Source organism: Anser anser, assembly GCF_964211835.1.
Source record: "Anser anser genome assembly, chromosome: 13".
In the NCBI taxonomy this organism is placed as follows: Eukaryota; Metazoa; Chordata; class Aves; order Anseriformes; family Anatidae; genus Anser; species Anser anser.
The window spans coordinates 5,226,448-5,248,823 of NC_139734.1; the positions used below are offsets into that span (position 1 = coordinate 5,226,448).

The 22,376-nt window shown below is 36.8% G+C and overlaps 2 protein-coding genes across 26 annotated transcripts in view; one reads left to right on the forward strand and one right to left on the reverse strand.

The window, feature by feature from the left end:
* The window catches only part of TMEM164 (transmembrane protein 164), a gene marked incomplete at its 3' end in the record, with an annotated part of 120,254 nt that overhangs the window by 60,399 nt on the left and 37,479 nt on the right, over positions 1–22,376 (forward strand). The gene's annotated exons all lie outside the window — the stretch shown is intronic.
* Positions 1–22,376, reverse strand: part of AMMECR1 (AMMECR nuclear protein 1) — a 107,108-nt gene that overhangs the window by 9,479 nt on the left and 75,253 nt on the right. For 6 of the 22 annotated variants that reach the window (XR_014571969.1, XR_014571970.1, XM_083797405.1 and 3 more), the window contains one exon: positions 8,215–8,329. Coding sequence is in view for 10 of the 22 variants with exons in the window: in XM_083797405.1 (XP_083653531.1) it covers positions 8,215–8,329 (115 nt within the window). In the remaining 12 variants the exon portion in view is untranslated. The other 16 variants (XM_083797417.1, XM_083797421.1, XM_083797419.1 and 13 more) reach the window with 11 other exon arrangements.

Here is a 22,376-nt window from a genome sequence, read left to right on the forward strand (position 1 = left end):
GAAATTGGCAGTTTTATTAGTACATTAAAAAAAAAATACAAGAGATTTCTAACATGATAAAGGTCAAAATGTGAACCTTTCAATGGTTAATAGCATTTTGCAGAGAATTTCAAAAGATGGTACTGAAGCAAAATCTAATCTCTGAAAGGTGTGTTCGGCTGACAGCCTTGTAAGTCAGTAGCAGCAAAAATATGCTCCTCAGCTCCACCATGGAGCTTCATTTCTGGTCTGAAGGTAAGCCAGCTGAGATGCTAAGTAAGGCAGTTCTGTAACTGGGTTTACTGTCTCCCTCTGACACTGTTGGCAATGTTGTTGCTTATAAAAACACCTGGCTCGAGACACTTGAGACCGCAAGATATAATCTGCGGGCAATCAGACAGCTGGCAAGTCTAGCGGTGCTTCAATTAAGAGCCTTCATTTTGTTTGAAGTAACAACTGAACAGTGAAATATTTGTCACTACCAACTTGAACCTGAAGCTCTCAAAGTTTCTGCTTAACTTTGGAGAGGAAAAGGAGGTATTCCAGAGCATTCAGCTTCAAACTCCCATTTCCATGCTACTAAGTACTCTAATATGACAAAATGCCAGTGTAGGAACCAAAATACCTAATCTCAAGGTGTTAAAAGAATTTTATATATGAGCTGTCAAAAAAAGGCTAGGTACTTTTTCCAGTGCATTAAGAACCCCAGTTTTCAAGGTACAATAACAAATATGTTGCTTTGGAGTTCTGCATGTAAACTCAAAACACTAGTAAACTGGTATTTTAATTTTCAGGCCCACATAACTAAGATGTTGTTTCTAATTGAATCCAAAGTTCCCAACTTTGCATGAGGAAATGGAGAGTTTATGTTTAAAAGAGTATCACATGTTATTTGGCATGGTGCTTGTTTTTCAACAATAAATTAGTAAAAAATGCTGTAATAGTTTTTCCAGCGACAACCTACTTTACCGTAAATGCATGACAATGAAAAAAAAAACAACTAAGGAATATTTCCAAAGCTCTTAATAACCACTTGTTTAATTAACATATTTGCTTTTATTGAGACTTAATTTTTTAAACTTTGTAATCTTTATATATTATATAAACATGGGACAATGATGGGAAAAGTCTCTCTCCTGGCCAGGCCTCAGTAAGTTTTCTGTGTGAACCCAGTATTCCTCAAGTAGGAAAAATTAATTAGAGGCTAACATATTTAATTCACTGCAAATTTCAACATATTTCATTACCTAACATTCATAACGTGCATATATAACCACTAGAAAGATATATACTCTATATGGTCAGATGATGTGATTATAAACCCAAAGAATCTGAAAGTAAAAAGCAACAGTGTTAAAGCTGAAATCTACCTAGTTTATCCCTAGGATAAGAACAGAGTAAGTTTTTGCAGCTCTAAGGACGCTCCAAATGAAGATCAGAACTTAAGACCTAAATATCTCATTCTAACAATGTTCCTTTGTACATTTGCTCATATCAATTTTAAAAGGCTTTTTATTAGAACAGAAAAAAGTAGATATGAAATTAAAGGAACATTATTTGAGATTGCCCTAAAACATAGCTTGCCTCCGGCTTCCTGGAAAGTATCAGGTCAGTCCTCTAAAGTTCAAGACCTTCTGAAATTTCATCTCTGTCTGTAAACTACAAAGTGTGATTAGATAAAGATTGGGTTGTTCTATTGTGTAAGGTTGTTACTGTGTGGATTGGTGTAGCTAACTTTCAAAAGCAGACAATAAGCAGCAGATGGGAAGGATCCAACAGCAGTTACAAAGGTATGACATGTAGTTAAAAAGGTTAGCTAATATATGTTACTTACTTTTAAACCTTAAACAAAAGTACTCCCTCCCCACCCCCCAAACAAAAAACAAAACCAAAACACAAGAACAGTGTCTACTTACAACTTCTAGAAGTTATTTCATGTGGCCTTTACATGGGATCATTTTCAGGCTATTAAGCTTATACAAATTTCCGATCTGCTTCTACTAGGCATTTCTTAGAAATGTCACTCAGTCTTTTTTAAGGCAACATCCTAGGAGAATGCTGACATTTTGATTTGTGAACTATCAGAACAATACATTAGCGATTTTACTTCCTCCCCTGAGTAAAAGAAGATGTGTAAGAAAGATTCATCGGTAAGGCTATCAAATTGGTGGTGGCTCATGGTGGTGGTTCATGGTGGCTCATAACCCCTTCCATCAACACAAAGTAATTGTTTTTATTACTATACATGGGGAAAAAGGAGGATCTGATTGTTCTTAAATGGGAACTATCAATTGAAGCACAAATCACCAAGTTTTCTGTATAAACTTTGTTGATAAAGTCGATTATGTGGCAGTGAAACAACTACTACTGTAAGTAACTGATGGAAAATTGGATTTACTTGGAAAAATGAATGCTAGTCTTATAACAGCAACATCACATTAACTACCTATGCATTTGGCTGATTTCATAACTGTATACATTCAATTGCGTAAGCCCTAAACCCAAATGGCTTGTTTTTGCACGCCTTCAAACCCTGCATAGTATTAGATTCCAAATTCTATACATTTTTTGCATAACAGTGATCCTGTAGTATTCATGAGATATTAACCAGAATCACTAATGATGTGTTAAGTATGATGCTACATTCAAGCAGTAGGTAATTGCATTATACTAGATGTTTCCCATTAACCAATTTAATAGATTTTTAGGCCCATATCCATGGAGGAAAAAAGCAAAATGAATAAGGCAACACAATTGTGCCCACAATTTCTCTGGTTGGGAAAATTTCACAGCGTTCTGTGAAGCATGAATTCCAACTGCACAGCTAATTAAGCAGTACTTTTAGTCCAGTATAAACGGCTTTCCATTGTTTAGCTCCAGTTAAACAAAAACAGGCCTAAGTTAAAAAAACGGAAACCACACACGAGCATACTAAGAATGATCCACACTAAGATAGGCATGGGCTCAACTACAGCGATTTGACTTCCTCAAGAGACCAGCACTGATGAAAACTTCTGTGAAATTTCCCCAAATATTCCCTCCTAAGATGGGAGGTAAGTGGTAGTTACATGTTTGGAAGACATTAACTGGACTGTAATTTGCCTACCAGGCTCAGCTCAGAACTTAAACAAAGCCTGTGGCTTTCTTCACAAACTAAGATTTCTGATTTACTACTGGCAAATTTTCCTGAAATAACATCTGTGCCATCCAGAAAAACAAGTCAAACAATCTTCTTCAGCAGATGGCGTTTAAGTTCTATCTTAAGTTATATCTCTATGTATCACTACATACAGGTATCCTTCTGAGCTGCAAAAAGACCATACAATTGTAAAAGAATATACATTTTTGGTGAAAAATGAATAGGAATCTATTTAGACTACTTTGCTATTGGGAAACCAAAGTCAGACGAGGATAGACTTAAAAATGCAGCAGCCAGTCTCCTCCAACAGAAATATTTCTATAGGGTTTTTTATAGCATGAAATACTGTACAATATGCATCCAATACTTTTGGATATAAGCTTTTTGGCCTCGTGTACAAGTAGACAGAGACTACTTAACACTAAGTCCAGAGACTACATTAATTCAAAAACACAGACCTCTCCCTAAATCTAAGGATTATATGAAACTAGAAGTGACCGCAACAGAACTTCAGACTTCGTTGTGTATTTTACACATATTCATATTCATTTACCCATCTCAAGATGGGACAAAAGAGATGCACACAATATTTATTTTTTGCTGAAGGCTTCTGTCACTTGCTAGATTATTGCCCATAATATCTATCTATATCCATATCTGTGTACCTATCCATATCTATTTCAGTTGGTTTAACAAAAAATTGTTCCAGAATCTACCCCAAAACCAATGTTCAGGTAGCTCTTCTGTTCAACTGCCTGGTTCTGACTGAGTTCCAAATACAGTTTACAAACCCGCTCCTCTCGTTCTGATTCCATACTGAGAGGAAGAAATAACGTTATTCTTGTTAGACTGCCAGTGAGGAACTGGGATAAGCATCTAAAACATCAAGCGTTGCTGAAATTTAACTGTCTAGTCCACTGTGAAGTAAATTATCAAATTATTGCTCTGTTCAGTTTTATCTACTGCACTGAAATCTATAGATTTACATACATTAACACCAGTTAGTTTAAGATGAATTGTAAACATTTTTTCAGAAATACATTAAAAGCATGTAACAAAGAACCTATTATGAAGTATCCACATTGAATGCCCCAGCTGAAGTAGTGCAATACACCCTTGGTGGTGGAAGCAAGTGTCTTTCTGTTTCTTAAGTTCACTCAATATTTGCTGTTCTTCACTTGAGACTAGAAACGTGGCTTGATGTGCAGTCCTTTCTGCCTGCATGCCAGGTAACGTGCAACAAACTCTGCTTGCCTTGCCTCTCGGTTTTACCAGTACGAGCATTCATGTAACCGATGAACCAAACCAGGCTGTTTTGATGTGTGGCTTTTTACTGACTTGCGGTTTATCAGCTCAATCCTTGAACAGTGGCAAGCTAGAAACATTTTCAGACAAATAAATTAGCCTATAGCTTACAGAGTATTCCTTATGATACCATATAATGTAATATCTTTCCCATTTACTTACTGGAACTTGCTCTAAATGAATGCGTCTGGAAACATAACATTTCAGATTAAGCGACTATTTCTACTTACTAGAAGTTGACCCTACTTTTTATTAGTGGAATTCTTCAGCTTTTTAGCCTTCTATCTGTACCAAATATGCTGGTTTATTTCTCATCTTTATTAGGGCTTAAATATTACATTCTGATTTAATAATGGAGGCAAAAGGCTATTAAGGAGAAATGCTCTCCAATTCATGACATGTATTCTTTTTTTTTTTTAATGTATCCTTTACATACATGGAATCACTGAATATTGTCCAAAGAAAATAAAACATTGAGATCAAGACTCTTTCTTCTCTGTTCTAACAAATATAAGCTCCAAAAGTTGCTGGTGCTGCTGCACTTCAAGGAAGAGGAAGCACTAACAGGAAGAAGTCCCACAACTCTTAAATACACTAACTTTGTCAACAATGAAAAGCCACCTAAAACTATTTAAACTAATATTTAAACCAGCATATACAGACTAAAGGCCTTTTGTATCAACACAGCAAGCACACACAATTCTGTAGATTTTACTTTACTGAAGAACAGCAACTTCAGGACAAAGATGTCTTTCAAGGTATTTTAAGGAACAGCAGCTGATAAATTCTGGTTATTTATTACCCTGCTGGAATTAAAATAACGTTTTCCAAAAAGATTCTTATTGTAATGACATACGTCTTAATGTTTTATGACATTTTAGTAGGAAAACTGGAGGAGGGTCTGAATTAGCAAGACAGAGTTTACCTTGTAGCAAGAAAACCCCACAGATTCTTAATGAAATGAACAGAAAATATTCTTAGGAAGTGTTCACTTGCTATAAGATGAAAGAGAGAAGATGAATAGAGGCACTGTGCTTTTCTATATTTCTAGAAAACAAGCATGCATAGAATATATACAATATATACAATATTATTGCAATTTATCTTCTAGCCATGCCCTCAAGTAGGGCTGAGAAAGGCTGTGAAACTCCACCCCAGCAGCTACTGGACCGCAGCAATATTTCATGAGTTCTGTCCAGCAGAAATAAGGAAACAGTTCATCCACTCCCAGCATTCATTTCCAAGCCCCACATCTGTTCAACTGCTAACACACAGTGCAGTTCATATACAGTCACATGCAAGTAAGAATCCTGAATCGTATTTTAGGAAGCGTCTTCATGAACCACTGCATTGAAGTGGTCCTTTAAAAATAACTAGGAGAAGGTACAAACCTTTATAAAAGGTGAAAATGGCAGCAATTTGAAAAGTCATATGGAGCTAATAGCAGTCAACTTACATCTCCTGTTTATTTGGCTGAAGTTTCTGCTGCAAAAGGATCTCTCGTTGCTTCTTACAACTGTAATACTCATTTGTTCAGTTTGGGAATATAATTCATTGATCGGAGAAAAGATCTATCACTCTGCTTCAGGATACAGGAGACACTCCTGGGTCAAACGATCCTGTCTCTAAGCTGCCAAACCAGTGAGTTGTCTGAATCTGCAATTTTGAAATATTGTGACCTCCATCAGCAAATTGCTGAATTAGCTCCCACAAGATCATCAATCCGTAGCATACCTACAGATTTAAGATCTTCTAACCAGGCTGATTCTTAGGATGATCTGGAAATTAGCCTTATACTAAACAGAAGATGCAGAAGCCCTCTATAGGTCATATTTTAGACATCCTGAAATATCTTTTTACTATTTAACGTTGCATAACTGCAGCTCCCTTAAAAGAAACATAGATGACATAAGCTATCTCACTGACAGAGGCATGTGCAGGGATGAATCATTGTTTTAAAGACTAACAATTAAAAATGTTATCTTTCTCATATTTACACCCCCACCCGTTTTGCATGGAAAGTTTGGGGATCACCAATAACTATGTATGAAACAATCACTTTTTGTACTCAGACATTGGTTTCTGTTTCTCTTTAAAAATGAAAAAATTGGTCATCTTATGAGATTATTATTGAGGCAACAAAATATCATCTAATATTAATGGTAGACTACCCCATAGAAATAGCTAAATACTATCTTGTACTTCACACTTTTAATGAGATATTTTCTGAGTATATTCACAGTCTGTTTTTTAATAAGTTATTAGAAATGAAATAAAATCAAAAACATCACTATGGTTACTACTAGAAGTCAACCTAGTAAAGCAGAAAAGATTTAGTATTAAAAGTCACTACAGTTTTAAATGCTTGAAAACAGTATTTAAAGACTAAAGGTACTTAAAGGGCTCAGAAGCAAGACAAATGAGTTCCCTGAAAAAAGTCTCTTATTGTTTACAATGCACAGTTTCAGCTAAGACTTATTTGTCTGACATTACATAAAAAATTAATAATTCTGCTTATAGGAAAAATGGTGATAAACACCAAAGCAGACTTACACTCATTTCATGAAGAATTACATATCAGAAGGTAAGAAGCCTTTGTCATTACAAGTTGAACAGCTAATGCATTTTTATTAGATTTTTAACTACTCTAAAATTAATTCATACTGCTGAGGTTACAGCCAGAGACCACCATTCTGATACAGTAGAGCCTCTTACCATTTTAGCAAGGAATGAAATTTCCCTTCAATATATATTTGTTATGTGTGTGTGCGATAGAAAACCTCTTTTTCTATTAAGAATACCTGAATGTTTAGTAGGGTTAAGTCCTTATTACAGGGAAGTACTCTTGAGGTATGTCTGGCATTGTAACATGTCCACCAGCATATATGACAAAAATTTTTCTATCCATTCAAATATAGACTAGAAATGCAAAGCAACAGTCATCCTCACTGAGATAAGAAGTTCATCTTAAGTCGAGTAACTTACTTTCTCGCATGCATCCAATACCAAATAATTTGGGAAAGAACGTAAGAGTAACAGAATAACACTTCTTCCAGTACACCTTCCCAGAAATAACTCTGAAAGCAGTATTTGCTTCTTAATCTGTGACTTCTATGCTGCTGTTCCAAGAGAACGCATGCAGGTTTCCTAGAATCAAGCAAGTAAAACAGATTCTGCTCCATGCAGAAGTAGCAAAGGAAAATAAGAGCAATCATTTACTTGGCCTCACTGTTTAAGGGCTCTGTGGACTCTGTGCAGGCCACTTGCTCTGAAAGCGAAGAATGTTTTGGAAAAGATAAATGGCTTGCTCCTACAAGCTAAGTAAGGCTGCTTGTTTTGGGATTGCAATTTTTGCCGTGTCCATTTCCAGAGGCATATATCAGACTATCAACTTTCATACTAGAACAGCCTGTTTCCAGAATCAATAGAATAATCTGCCATGTTTCATTACTGTAGTTAGCTATGCTGCAAAAGAAGTCTCAGGACCCCATCACTCCAGACAATACCTTGCATGATGGAATCTTAAGACATAACTACAACCGCACAGGGCACTCTTATTTTTAGTGCTTAAATGGGCAAGAAATCAACTTTACTCCACTTTCACAGCTCAGACCTTTAAGGTTATGGTAGTTATAGCAAAATAGTCTCTTAAATATCTACAGAAAACAATCCATATAGCGTGCTAAACAGTGACTAATTAAATATATACAAATAATTTAAATGGCGTGACTTCTGCTATAGATGCTCATAATATCAAAGTAATTTTCTTAAAAGACATCTGAAATCCTTACCTCCCAGTCCATGTAGTCACATACATCTTCAAAATTAGTGAGTAGAGACACTGAGCAGAAAAGCCGTGGCAGCTCATCCCTCGTCATTGGGGGGAAACGACTATCTTTAAGGGCACTGTTGAAGACAAAACAGAATTTCAAACTTTTTTTTTTTTTTTTTTTAAAAAAAGATCAAGGATCTAATGAATCAACTGAAAAGCATAAAGGACAAAATAAAAACAACAAACAAAAAAAAGACAACTGATGAAGTGATGACCAGTTTGATAACCCAGTTACCGGTGTAACACACTGACCACTATTCCCAACTTGTTCCTTAGACATTTCTTTTAGATTTCTTGGCTGGTCAGTTAGGTGGTATTCTGAGGGTCGTACCTTCCTGAGCTGATTTTGCTTCTGAGACAATGACTTACTAATGAAGCACCAGAAAGTTTTGGAGAAAGTTAAAAAAAAAACAACAGCTCTTCTAACTGCAATTTAGTAAATCCCTTTCAAAAAAAGATTAAACCATACAATATAGAGGGGGAAATTCTATAGCCTGCAAAAATCAAATGTAGTAAATACAGTAATCAAACTGTAGAATTTAATTATTCAGTGAAAGATATCCAAGCAAGCAGAATATTCTCCGAAAAGAAGAATATTGTTTATAAAAAGGTGAAAACATCCAGGAGTTCTACAGACTTGTAAACCTACAGAACTTGAAGGTGTTCTGCAAAGCAGAGGTAATGATTAGTAACATGGAATCTTGCAAACAGCTAAGCTAATCCTCAGACTAAGGCACGGTTCTATAGACGAACATACATCTAGGGGATAGAATTCCATACCAAGAAGAACTATCTGTGTATATTCCAGTGCCCCCTTGAAAAACAAAGCAGTTGACAGACAGAAAGCAGCACCACCAGTAAGAACATCTGTATGAACCTACTCATATAAGTTTGGTTAAGAACCGGTTCAATTGGAAAAGGGAAGGTTAAGGTATGGTATCCCATCATTTTTTCTTCTCTTACAATTTTAAATATGACATACATGAACATAAGCATGATCATCTCCAACAGAAACAGACCTGCTAATTGAGTTTTTTACTAAGTAAGAAGAGCTTAACATTAAGAGACTTGTTAAAGTACTACCAAGTTCTTCATATGTCTTATTGTGTCATGTAACAATTAGATCATTCTTATTTTACTTGGCATACAGCCTGTAGTTGCCATTAGATGATACCATTACAGCCATGACGATGGCATTTAGAATATGTCTGAAGCCTCTGCATCAGATACCACCATCTCACATAAGGAATAGTATAGCTTTATTAAGGCATATGAAATAATAGTGCATAAGCAAAAAAAAAAAAAAAGAAGAAAAAGAGTAAACAACCTAGAAGAAATCATCATATGTATAACCAGAAATAGAAATCCCATCACGAATTAATCCCATACACTGATGAATTAAAACAGAACCTTTCCTTTTCCAGGGGGGGGGAAAAACGTAGTCTTTTTTTTCCCGACATGCTACAAATAAAGAACATAGTATTGGAATTACTAGAGGCTCTTCTCCAAGCTTTAGTATTTTTATGTTATAAAATAGATAAGAAATATAGATTTTCATTATGAAGGTAAATTTGTTATGTAATTAGGAAACAGATGGTGAGTCTATTCTACCAGTACTTAGAAGTAATTCTAGGCAACCCAAGTCAAAGTTGCAATACACAAGGAAAAAAGATGTTGAGACGATAATTAACTAGCCAAGATAATTTTTTAAACTTATTTATGTAGGACAGAGCTACACAGACATGTGAACAACTGAGAACACTAATGAAATTTAAAGTATAATGCCTGTGATATTTAAGTAATTACTTTCACCGAAGATGTATCAAGATACTCTCCAAGATTCTGTTGATGGGATTTGCAAAGCTGGGTTTGTAACTGCTGGAAACCAGACAGTTACCTTTCTCCATTACCTGGTATTTCAGAGCATCATCACAGATCAACTTAAATAGCTACAGCAGGAGAGAGAGAGGAAAATTTGAGCAGCTAATTCAGCCTTCATATCCCTCCAAATAGGCAAAACATATATAAGAGTAAAGGGAGGATACTCTGGAACACAGGGTCAGCTCAAACCAGAAGTCCATTTTGCCTTGTATTAAGTAGTAATCAGCAGCAGATGGCAAAAGAATAAATACAATAACATAATAAATATCCAGGTGGTACTTCCCTAGAAGACTCTCCAGGAATCCAGCTGTTTAAAACTTAGGGATTTTGAGCCAGAGATGGGATATCTGCACTTCTTCATGGGTTTGTTTAGTAAGTGCATGCAAGCACGCTCTTGAAATTTTACACCTTTTAATAAAACTAAGAACTATGCTCAGAAACCCAAATCCTCTTTTAATTTGATATTTTGATTAAGAAATATGCTATCCAAAGAATCTGTTGCTGCTGCAAGTTTGCTTACATGCAAATTTCTAATTTCCCTGATGTATATTCTACCTCTATCATACAACCAGTCTGTTTGAATAACTACTGAAAAGCACAAGAAAAGACAAACATTATTTCATTAACAAACTACAAATTGAGTTATATTATAAAACAACAGTATGCATGGATATTGCCAATACTTATTTAATACTGTCTTCAAGATTTATGTAACAATCTTACCATGCAAAACATTTCCCATACTGTAAGTATTTATAACCTTCAGATTTTAATTTTTTTTGGCACAGCTTGATACTAGTTTATCTAACTTTCACTTCCCCTTCCTAAAGCTACCAGAATGTACTTGTGAATTTAAACTTTTGAGGCAAAGGTTGTTTGCTATGGGTGTAAGCCTGATCCCCCATAACATCAGCAGTAGAAGTCCAGGCAAATTCCCACTTACTGAAGATCTGCACCGGCATTACCAAATGAGAAACCATTCTCAATTTAACATACTTTAAGTTGTACGGAAACAAACATCATACATCACACATGTAAGCCACATCTCAAATGCGGTGGTAATACTTTAAAACAAGATGAGTGAATCATGACAAACTTGAATATTGATAAAAAGCTGAGATATGAAGCCTTCATGTGAACACAGTGGAAACAGAAAGGCACACAAAGGCAAAAAAAAAAGCCTCAGGCATACACAGCAAACAAAATAGTTCAATTTTAGTGAAAGCAGAGCAACACAGTGCATATTGCATACACAATTAGTAAAATTAACTGGCTAATTCTGTTATTCAGTAATATGAAACTAGCTCAAATACTTGTTTTCATGTAACCACCTGATGGTAACTACAGTACTGTTTTATCAAACGCTAGTGCCATTTCAACCACACCTGAAACTGTTTCTTCAGAACTGCTAGGCGCTTTTTTATCTTTATCTGTACAGCTTGCTGAAAAATTGTTCCTTCATACCTCCATCACTACAGACATCTTTGCACATATCCTGTATTAGCACTGCTGCTGCTGAAGATAAGCAAGCAATCTGGCAGAACAAACTGATCAGAGATTTGAATAGAAGTCTCTGATGCAACTCTAACTAGTCAATACTGAATACTATGTTCTTCCTTTCCCCATCTCCAGGTCCCACGTTTCAATTTGTTTTCATCTTTTTAAACAGCTTTGTCTCCATTGTTAATGTTAGCAAAACAAAAATTTACCTGAAGAAATTAGTGTTGACAAACAAACAATAGAATATCCTAAAAGCGCTGATTTGTACTGTTTAGCTACACAGAAAAGATTCTGTATGCTTATGCGAAGTATGAAACTAGAACAGTCCAGCAACTCTCTCAGGCGTCAAATTTAGGAGAACTAGCCTAAAACTTAGCAATCCTGTCCTAATGAGTTTCATCTAGGTGCATCACATACTTCTTTAAAATCAGGAAACATTTACCTATTGAGTGCTGTATGTTACAGACTATCAGGTTTCCTATCACTCATCCTTCTATTGCCACCTTGGTTGAAACTCTAAGTTTCAGATACCTTTTGAAAAACCAAGAGCTGGCCAGCTTACTATCATCTATTCAGAGATAAACCTTCATTTCTGCATTTTTTTATTGCTTGATTAGCAGGAAACATGTATGTCATTAGAAATGCATCCCTTCAGAATTCATCCATAATCCCTGGGCTGCAATTATTCAGTAAGCCTAAACTTCATCTCTGTGGGTATTTAATAAGTCACCATCTACTGACTACTCTGATGATTTCAGCAAAACAAGTGGAGGGTGTCCAGTAGACTACCTCATGGGCAGCTGTCTACATTGAGAGCTTAGCTTTTGTACAATGGTTAACAGACGGTCAGAAACGTCAGCAGGTCTCAACACTTACCGAGCACAAGAAAGCTTGCACGAGCTTTTACTTTTGCTGTTCCTTTTCTGTGGAGAAAGAATTTCAGTTTCTAGAGACAACAGTTTGTCACATATCATAAACTCTACAAAGATGTACATATGTAAATTCAGACTTTTACCTCACTTTTACTGTTAGCGTGCTTCTTGGTGACCAATTTAAAGCAAGCATAAAACACAGACAAGATAACATATGCTCGCTTTCCTTAAAAAACTCATTTTTGATCTGAGCTGTTCAGAAAGAAAAGCCATGATATACTTGCGTGTAGGTATTCTTGACTGAAGAAACTTTGTTGTGTTTCTTTGATGGAAGCATTACTTTTACACTATTAGAACATGATTTTACCATCTTATTCAGTGCCATGTTCTGTTAATTCTTCTGTTAGAAAGACAAAAGGATTGTATTGGAGCAAAGACTGGTATATTAGATAACAGGTTTTGAAAACAAATTCCACATTTTTTTCTGTTAAAATAAAGGAAGAGTAGGTGGAAATAACCAGTAAAATAATTTGGAAAAATTAAGCAAAGTTCAAAACATCTTTAAAGAAAAAAAATACTATTTTGAAAAACATTTTCTACGTCATCTGTTCTGTATTTCTTAATGCCCAGAGCTAATTTACATATATTGCTTCTGACTAAATGGAAGTACTTGGTAGTGAAGAGTTGAAAAGAAGCAGTGCCAAGCAAGAGGAATTCTAGCTGGCCAATAAAAGGACATTAGTTTTTCCACATGGGGTTCTGCTTCATGTTAAAAGCAAAGCAGGCAAAGTCAAAATTGAATCCTGTTCAAAGAAAACTATTTTTAGACACAAAATGCATGCACACACATGCACCGCACTTCTAGTTAAATATACTTTATTTATGAAGTTTTGTGCATCCTACTAAGACAGACCAAGTAATTGCCAGTCGAGAAAAAACAAAGTATTACTCAACAATCAGGTTGTGGTTTTTTTTTTTTTTTGGGCTGAGCTATGCTATACAAATCCCAGCTCCTGCTCAAATGAAGTTCATCTGTCCGTAAGCTCTCCAGAAACATGTTCTTCGGTAAGTTCATGTTCCACTCCCCTTTGCATTTGGGAGTACAGGAAAGTAGGAAAGCTTGCAAACTTTAAAGTATTTCAGTGTTTAAAGACAATGAAAAGATTTAAAGAAAAGGAAATTGTTTCAACTATTTTGAGTTATGACTAACATGAAATTTCATGACTAGCATGAAATTCAGTGAAAATTATAATTAAGACTTATATTCCTTAGGACTACACCTTGTTTCAGTAAAATACTCTTTCATGGTTCTGAATAACAGCATGAGCAGGTGAACCAAAACGCAATACATCACTGTGCTGTCCTTTTGTATTTTCTGTATGCCACAGAAATGTTAGAAGAAATAAAAGTAGTCACCTTCAGTCTTTAAGAACCTATGGCTCTTAAACATGATGTGGCAGCCGGGTAATAAACAGTAGGGCAGAAATGGGGGAAATGAGAAATACAAATGATTTTAAAAGATCTTTAAAAAGTTTACCAGCGTGTATGCATCGCAAAAAGTAGAGAAGAATTTGTGTGAACAAAGGAAGGAATTGGATGAATTCTCACTATTTTGTTATTATTTAACGAAAGCAATAATTAAATTCCTCACTAAACCTTTTAGTGGGCAATCACATCTGCAGACCCAAACTGGATGGAAGTTAGGCAAAACTGGGTCCGGTTGTGTATGTTACTGGAAATTACTTTCAGGGCTTTAACATCACATAGTAGGTAGAAGATGCAAAGGAAACATTCAAGCGCTGGGTGTAATATAAGTAATACTCTACTTTTAAAGGAAGTGTAAATGAGGCAGAGACATTAAGTGACTCACGCAATTTAGGAGGCTTACACGGTGAGTCAGTGACAGAATCAAGAATAGCATCCAAGATCCCTGACTCCTACAAATCTTTGTGACAGCTTCTTTCACAATCTGCTCAGTCTACAGCAAAGAAATATAGATCCCTGAACATCAATCAAAAGAGAATGGATAAAATTAAGCAAACTAATCTAATTAAAAATATTTTTTCCATTTTTTTTCAGTTCACTCTACTGCAGACCATTTTTTTCTTAATTAACCAGTTTCCTATACAGAGCACAGATAAACCAAACCATATCTTTTTGTCATCTAAAGTAAACAACAGTTCTCTAAATACCATCAGCACAGTGATGAAAAAATAGGTTAAAGATCTGACTTTACAAACTATTGCCCTCTCCTGATAAATATTAGCACTACTTTTACATGGTAGGCAAAGGACTGAAACTTGAAAACCCTTTTCATTCAGCTCAGTAAGTATAACCCTGATATTCTTGATTCTTTCATCAAGAGAAAGAGATGTACCTTAGAAAATACGTTTTACAAAGAAATGGGCCTATGTCAATAAACTGAGCCCAAAGGGCCTACATATTGTTCTTCAGTTAATTCAAAACATCCTGAAATTAATGAGTGGCAAACTCACTGAATTTTAGGTAATAGCAGTGAGGTAACAGCGATAAGAGACAATTAATGACAGGATTTCAAAGAGAAAAAAAAAAAGTTTGTTCCATTGCAGGCTCATTGAAGTTAGTTGAGATTTTTACTTTTTCAGCTTTCATATAACTTCAATAGGAAGAAATTACAGAGCACTTAGGGAGGTCACCGACATTTTCCTGGTGAAAATCAGCTATCATAACTCAGTTTGACAGAAAACTAGCAGCTTCCAAGTCACAATCTGCAATTAATTTTTAAGTTAGAAAAACAGGGCGGAGTATGCTCCTCTTCAGAAAGAGGAATTGTGGTAAATGAAATTCTCTTAGCTTTCCGTGTAAGCAATCAGACAGCCTAACAGACCTTACGTGACAGCCCTCTAGCCTTTCTACATCACCAGCAGAGATTTGCCAACTTAAATGGAGATTTCAAGCAGTGATTTACATGCATTGTCAAATCACTTGAATGGAGGGGAAAATAACTTATTTATATTGTCATTTTTTATTTTTATTTATTTTTTGTTCAGACCACAAAATTTCCAGGAAATAGAACAACTGTGAATGACGTGTTTTTTTCCTGAACCCTCCCTTACACTTAGGAGACAGAAAGAGAAAGAACAACATTTATACTTCCTGCTCATTATGTTGCTAAGTGGCAGTCATGGGGTAAAAAAGAATAAAAATAAAAAGGAAATACACTTGTTGACATTTTGGACAGAAATAATTCTCTGAAGTTTTAATTTTTTGGCCTAACTAATTAGCACAGTGCAGCAGTGTTTCAGGTAGGACAAATAAAATATAGATCTGGCATTTTGGCTCTTCAGGCAATTTTTCTAACTCCTGCAAACTAAGGTGTGCCAGGAAATCTCTCCCCCAGTCTCGGTCTCACCTCCCCCCACTGGCTTCACGCTTCCAGCATTTGGATCCAGTCATCTGGTTTCAGGGGATGGCAGAATATTCTGATACTCTATTTTAGATGGTTATTTTAAATTTGAAAAGAATAACATTCCTCTAAGAGACAACTCAGAGTATGCACCTAAATTAAGTGTTTAGAAGAGTTCATTAGAAAAGGCAACCTCCATTCACTGACTGGATAACACAATTAAGCTTCTAGATTAGGTCAGCCAGACATGCCTCAAATAAGCTGTCTTATTTTATTAATTTTTGTCCCTAGAATTTCTCAACTCTCTGGTGTGTGTGGAAATTGTTACCAGTGTTGTTAATAGGCAATTTATCAGCAAGGCTGCAGCAGTCACCAGACAACACTAATACAACACAGACATCTGGGTAGGTTGAATTTACCAAGAGGCACTCAGCTTTCCTTGGTTTCTTTTTGTTGTTGTGTAGGTTTGTTTTTTTCCTTTAAAGTATACAGGATTGAATATTGTCAGATTTCTTGCAGATGGTGTATCAGCGCTATTAGAAACATAAATACAATACACTGAAAATTTTCATAACAACTGTGAAGAGCAGACCCAGATATGGAAAAACTTTCTGGTGTTCTATTTCAAGCATTTTCCTTTGAGAAAACTTCAGTTTGTTCAGAATATCCTGAAGGACAAACCAATATACAGAGTTTTTATTAGTAGTTTCAAATTGCTGAGTGACAAGGAAGAAAAGAACCCCTGGGCAAAAGAAGAACCATCTACCAAAAAGAGAGAAACCATTATTTGCTCACTTCAGTACTTTTCGAAGCTGCTCTCCCAGTCGTGTAACAGTGACAAGGATAAGCACAAGTAGGTTTCCAAGGTGGTTTTTTTTTTTTTTTTTTTTTTTGCATTCAGACACCAAAGCATTTAAAAACTTTATCTAAAATTTCAAGGCACCTGAACTTCTTGGTTGGTAAGTCATTCATCTAAATCTAACCCTGACACATGCTAAAAGAAACAAAGGACAAGGTTCTGCATCAGTACTGCGGCTGCCTGCAGAACAAAGCAGCGGTAATTTATGGCTTCCCACACGGGACGCTGTCATTCCTGGGTTTTATGACAGAGGTGCCCAGCTGTGGTATGTGTTAAAATTAGAGCTGTGCATGTCACGTAAAAACGGCTCATGGTATGGAACAAAAGAGAAGCGACTATTGGTGGTGATGACAGAACCCAGCAAAACCTTAACAATCCCCACTCAATGGGCCTCCTCCAAGAGAACACTGAAAAAAAGAAAATGTAATAAAGGAAAAGTTAAAAGCTGTGTTAAAAACAATATATATTTTGGCTGCAGATCAGATTTTTGTCAACATTGTAGCATTGCACTTGGAACTCCTAAAAGGTATATTTATACAAATACTAATTTAAATGTATTTCAAATACACAAGGAATAAAAATAATAATTCAGGTATTTTGTTTGGAGTATTCCTGAAACCTGAACAGAGGCAATTAGGATATATCACAATTAACTGTTTCTGTATCATCGTCTATGAAGATAAGTATTTTATCACCTGTTCCTCATGCTATACAAACTCATCAATAACTTATTTTGTGCAAAATCAGTTCCGTAATGACAGCAGGCATCACAGCATGTGGGCACAGGGTCATGGAAATAAAAAAAAATCTTTATTGACTGCAGTCACTAGGGGGAAATGATTTAATGGTTTCAGTCACATCACAGAATCACTGAATGGGTGGCAGAGACCTCTGTGCCCATCTGGTCCTGCCCCTGCTCCAGCAGGGCCACCCCGAGCAGGGTGTCCAGTGCCATGTCCAGACCCTTCTGAAGATCTCCAAGGAAGAGACTCCACAGCCTCTCTGGGCAGCCTCTGCCAGCACTCCAGCACCAGCACAGCACAGAAATCCTTCCTGATGTTCAGACAGAACCTGCCATGTTCCAGCTTGTGCCCATCGCCTCTTGCCCTGGCACCACTGAGCAGAGCCTGGCTTCATCCCCTTTGCACCCTCCCTTCAGGTGTTCAGACATTGGTGAGGTCCTCCCCGAGCCTCCTCCTCTCCAGGCCGAGCAGTCCCACCTCTCTCAGCCTCTCCTCCCAGCAGAGGTGCTCCAGGCCCTTTAGCATCTTGCGCTGGGCTCTATCCAGTATGTCCATGTCTCTTTGTACTGGAGGGCCCAGAACTGGACCCAGTTCTGCAGATGTGGCCTCACCAGTGCTGAGCAGGGGGAAGAATCCCCTCCCTTAGCCTGCCAGTGATATTTTGCCTAATGCAGCCATGAACACCAAGAGCCTTCTTTGCAGCAAGGACACACTGCTGGCTTTTGTTCGACTTCGTGTCCATCAAGACACTCAGGTCCTTTTCTGTCAGGCTGGTTTCTAGCTGGGAGGCCCCAGCACATCCTTGTGCTGGGGTTGTTTCTCCCCTGGGGCAGGACTCCATACTTCTTAACCGTCATGAGGCTCCTGTCAGCCCATTTCTCCAGCCTGTTGCGGTCCCTCTGGATGGCAGCACAGCCCTCTGGCGCGTTGTGCCATCCACATACAAGTGAAAAGCAAACCACACTGGAGCTGCTGAAAATGTTCTGCTACCTTGTTGGTTTTCCCCCAAACAAGTGCTGTAGTTCACTTCCTACCGACATTTAAATCAACAAAAGAGGCAAATCCTTATTTTAATTATTTTAATCTCATTTCCTGTTCTGGCTATCTTGACTCACAGTACATGCACAGGTCAACTCCATAGCACAAATGGAACAACTAACATGGTCTGGGATACCTCAAAGTTGCTTCTCAAGAAGTCTGCATTCAACGGGATTATCTGTTAAGACACGCAGCTGGTGTGCATCTGCGTAATGCCCTGTGTCTGAAAATCCTGGAGGTTTAATTACTGCTGGTTCTTCAGCTGAGTCTGACAATCTTACACAAATGCCAGGTGCAAATGATTGAACTCCTTGCTTTTTACCATTACAAAATTTCCCATACAAAAAGAAAACTCCTAACCATGGAAGCTGTAAAAGCTGAGGCTCACATAAATTTAAAAAGAGCTTTTTAGAAGAAAAAAGAATAATAAACATGTTTTTTCTACTGCTGAGAACTACTCAGATGAATATTCCTTCATGATCTGGATTCTTCCATGTAAACCCTGCTCATCCTTATGTCAAAATAATGTTACACTATATGGACATGACGACTTGAATTAATCTTTTACTGCTGTAACTTTCCAATGAAACAATGAACACTTGTATGAAGAGATCCTTAAAGTTCAGGAGAATTCTGTGTATGCACTGTTATGGCCTTAAAGTGGAAAAATATGATCACAGAATTCATAACTCCTACGATCTGCTCACATCAGCAAACATAACGCAGTTGGAAATAGAAAACTTACGAAGTAATATTGCAGTGTCCTGATTACATTAGTAAGAGTCAAGTTTCTATGGCTCCAACAGCCTTACTGTTTCTTGAAGCCAAAAATCTTACCCTATACTGCTTTCGTGGTTATAAAGGAATTATTTTTCTCCTTGGATGTGAAGAAAGAACAAACAAGTTAAAGACTCTGCATTTTTCTCATTCTGTTTTAATCCCGCTGGAAATGGGGGAATCATTTCGAATTACTGTAAAAACGTCCTATTACACAGAAAATCATTTTTTTTCTTACTTAAAATTAACCTAACTTAAAGATGTAGGCAGAGCTTCAGTAATAGGGTAACAGATATGCTAAACTCAAGCTCTTCACCTAGTAGGTCAGTAAGACACAGAAGTACGGTTTGTAGCAAATTACAACAAAGTGTGCAATTACTGTGCATTTACCCAGGCCTAGCAAAAAAAGGCAGAACTGCTATGCTCCGTGCACTCCATGCTTCTAGAACTGAACAGCGTGAGCTAGGAAATCCACGCTAACACTTGCCTGTACTCCCAATGGCTCAGCAAGGACTTTGAACAGCATTTTCTGACTGTAGCTGGACATGAGGTAAAGCAGCTGTATGCGTAGTTTCTTTTTAAGTGGCAGCTTCTTTTCTGCCTTTTCCTACGTTCTCCCTCGCCCCTCCCAGCACCTCTCATCGTGCTGGGATAAACGAGGACAATAGAATTCAAAGCCATGACAGTTTGTGTGTCATCCTCATGCAAACATTCAAGAAACTGAAAGGTGTCAATTGCCATGGAAATGTCCTGTTTTGACATAGGAAAAGCAAATCCACAGCACTTAAAATAATCACACGACATAACACAGAAAGCCTACCACCCTCATTTCAGATGCTTATTAACAAATTGCATAACTAAACTGACCAGGGTTTGGTGTGTAGGTTTGTTTTTGTTGAACACATCATAAAAGACGAGTCAAAACTCCGAGCTCCAACTGGACTAAATTTTAATGTCACTAAAGGGCTCTCCAGCAGATGGCAAAGTTTAGATAATTGACAAAAACGAACTGCTCAATTAGATTTAGGACTGTTAAGCTCGAGTAACATTAACCACTCGAATCCTTAAGCCCATGACAAGTCCCTGGAATTCTTTACAGCTCCAATAGTTCTCTCAATACTGACCTAAGATCACCACTTTACCCCAAAACAGGTACTGGATTCAAGACAACATATTTAAGGCCACTTTGTTGCTGAATTCAACCCCCACTTAATCAATCGCAAAATACTACTCACCTCTAGAGAAGTGTTCAAGTCATCATTTTAAAAAGTACAAGTTAATAAAAATATTTTCAGTTCTTTATGCATTTTAAAAAGCCTCATCCCAAGCAGATATGTAAAAATGTTACAAAACTTCTCAGCAATGCAACGATGCATAAATATATGAATATAATTTGAACATTTACATGTTCAATTTCCTGAGACCTCTAAAAATAGGTTTGTTTTCGTTATACTGTTGAAAGCCTGGAACAGCACAGTACCAAGTATTCTCAATTTTGTCACTGGAAATACTATAAACTGCACTTTTGTATAAAAATACTGAGTAGCTACATTTTTTTTAGTTGTCAATATCCTTCAACCAACCAGTTTGGTTAATGCTGCAGATGGAATTCAATTAATCTCTGTTTTCATACTGTTTATCACAAATACAGAAACTTGTTCTATGGTCAAGAATCCATAGTTATGGACAAATTACATACGACCAGCTTAAGAACAAGGAAAGCAAAAGGCATGTTAGAATACATAGTAGCTGAATTAGAAAGGAAAAAAAATCACATTCACTTGAGCTGTTGCACTACAACAGAAAAAGAGATTAAGACAATGAAATAACATATGAAGATAGTGATGAATGTAGTCTGATAGCTCAGGGTGCACGCTGCCTTAGAGACAGGAATATGACTACTCATAATACAGGGAACTGAGTAACATCCTGGCTTGTTTCCCAAGATGTGCATTTCATCAATATCTCTACTTAACTTGGATCATGTTTAAACTTTTTTTGTGTGCGTGGTGGTAGTTTGTTGTTTTTTGTGTGTTGTAACCTAAGTGCAGTCTCTTAGACATTCTGTGAATATATACAGCAGCTACAAAGAGATGCAAATGTGAGTGCTGTCAGTATAAAGGTTGGTGTCTGAGCTCATGGCATCTTACTAATTCTCAGTGTTTTTGTAAATATAGTATAAAAAAGGCACAAGATGGATCCCCTGTGGCATATGATATGTAGTAAGACCTTTGGGAAAGAAATAGCCACTCCTTATTTCATGGGAACGCATAGGCACAGAAGAAAGCATTTTGGCTTCTAGACACTTCCTCCTGCTATCTTGAAGCCACACTAGAATGCAGGCATGATAATTGTTGCATTAGGACAAATCTTAATTTGTTATTAAAGACAATAACCAAGGACTCTCAAAATTCATTTCTTTGTGCACTTGTAGGCTTTTATTTTATACAAGAATTTCATTAACAGGTTAAGTTATGATTGCTCAATACCTCCATAAATCACCAATCCAAAACCGTGCATTAGATATATAAACCCATTCTATACATTTGGAGGCTTTGCTGTCTTCATGTTTCCGTCCCTTCCTCCTCTTCCACACACAAGTAAACTTCTTTTTTCTCTTTTTAGCAACTCTGTGACTTCTATCTCTCAAGACAGAAGTTCACTGTTTCATCCCTGTATTCCCTCTAGCTTTCTGCCGTAGTTCTGTCTACTTCAGGTGGTAAATTCAGTGCCACCTCCAACATATTCGGCTTATAGAGGTGACTGGATATGGCATTCACAAATCACTATATCCAAGGTCAAGACACTCAAAGCAACAAAACCTTTGCAAGCTCAGCTAAACATTACATTCAGTTCCAAGTCTGCCAGCTGTCACTCCGTATGTGTCTTCCACTCTAAACCAAATTTTGAGTAGCAAATAATAAAAGCTGGAACAAAATGAAAAGGAAGTTCTGAAATGAAGAACAGGCAAAAAGTTCAGGTTATGCTAGGCTACATCTGTCTGCAGCCTCAAAAACTGCAACATAAGTAGTCAAGGAATCCATTTAACATTACATATATTCGAAA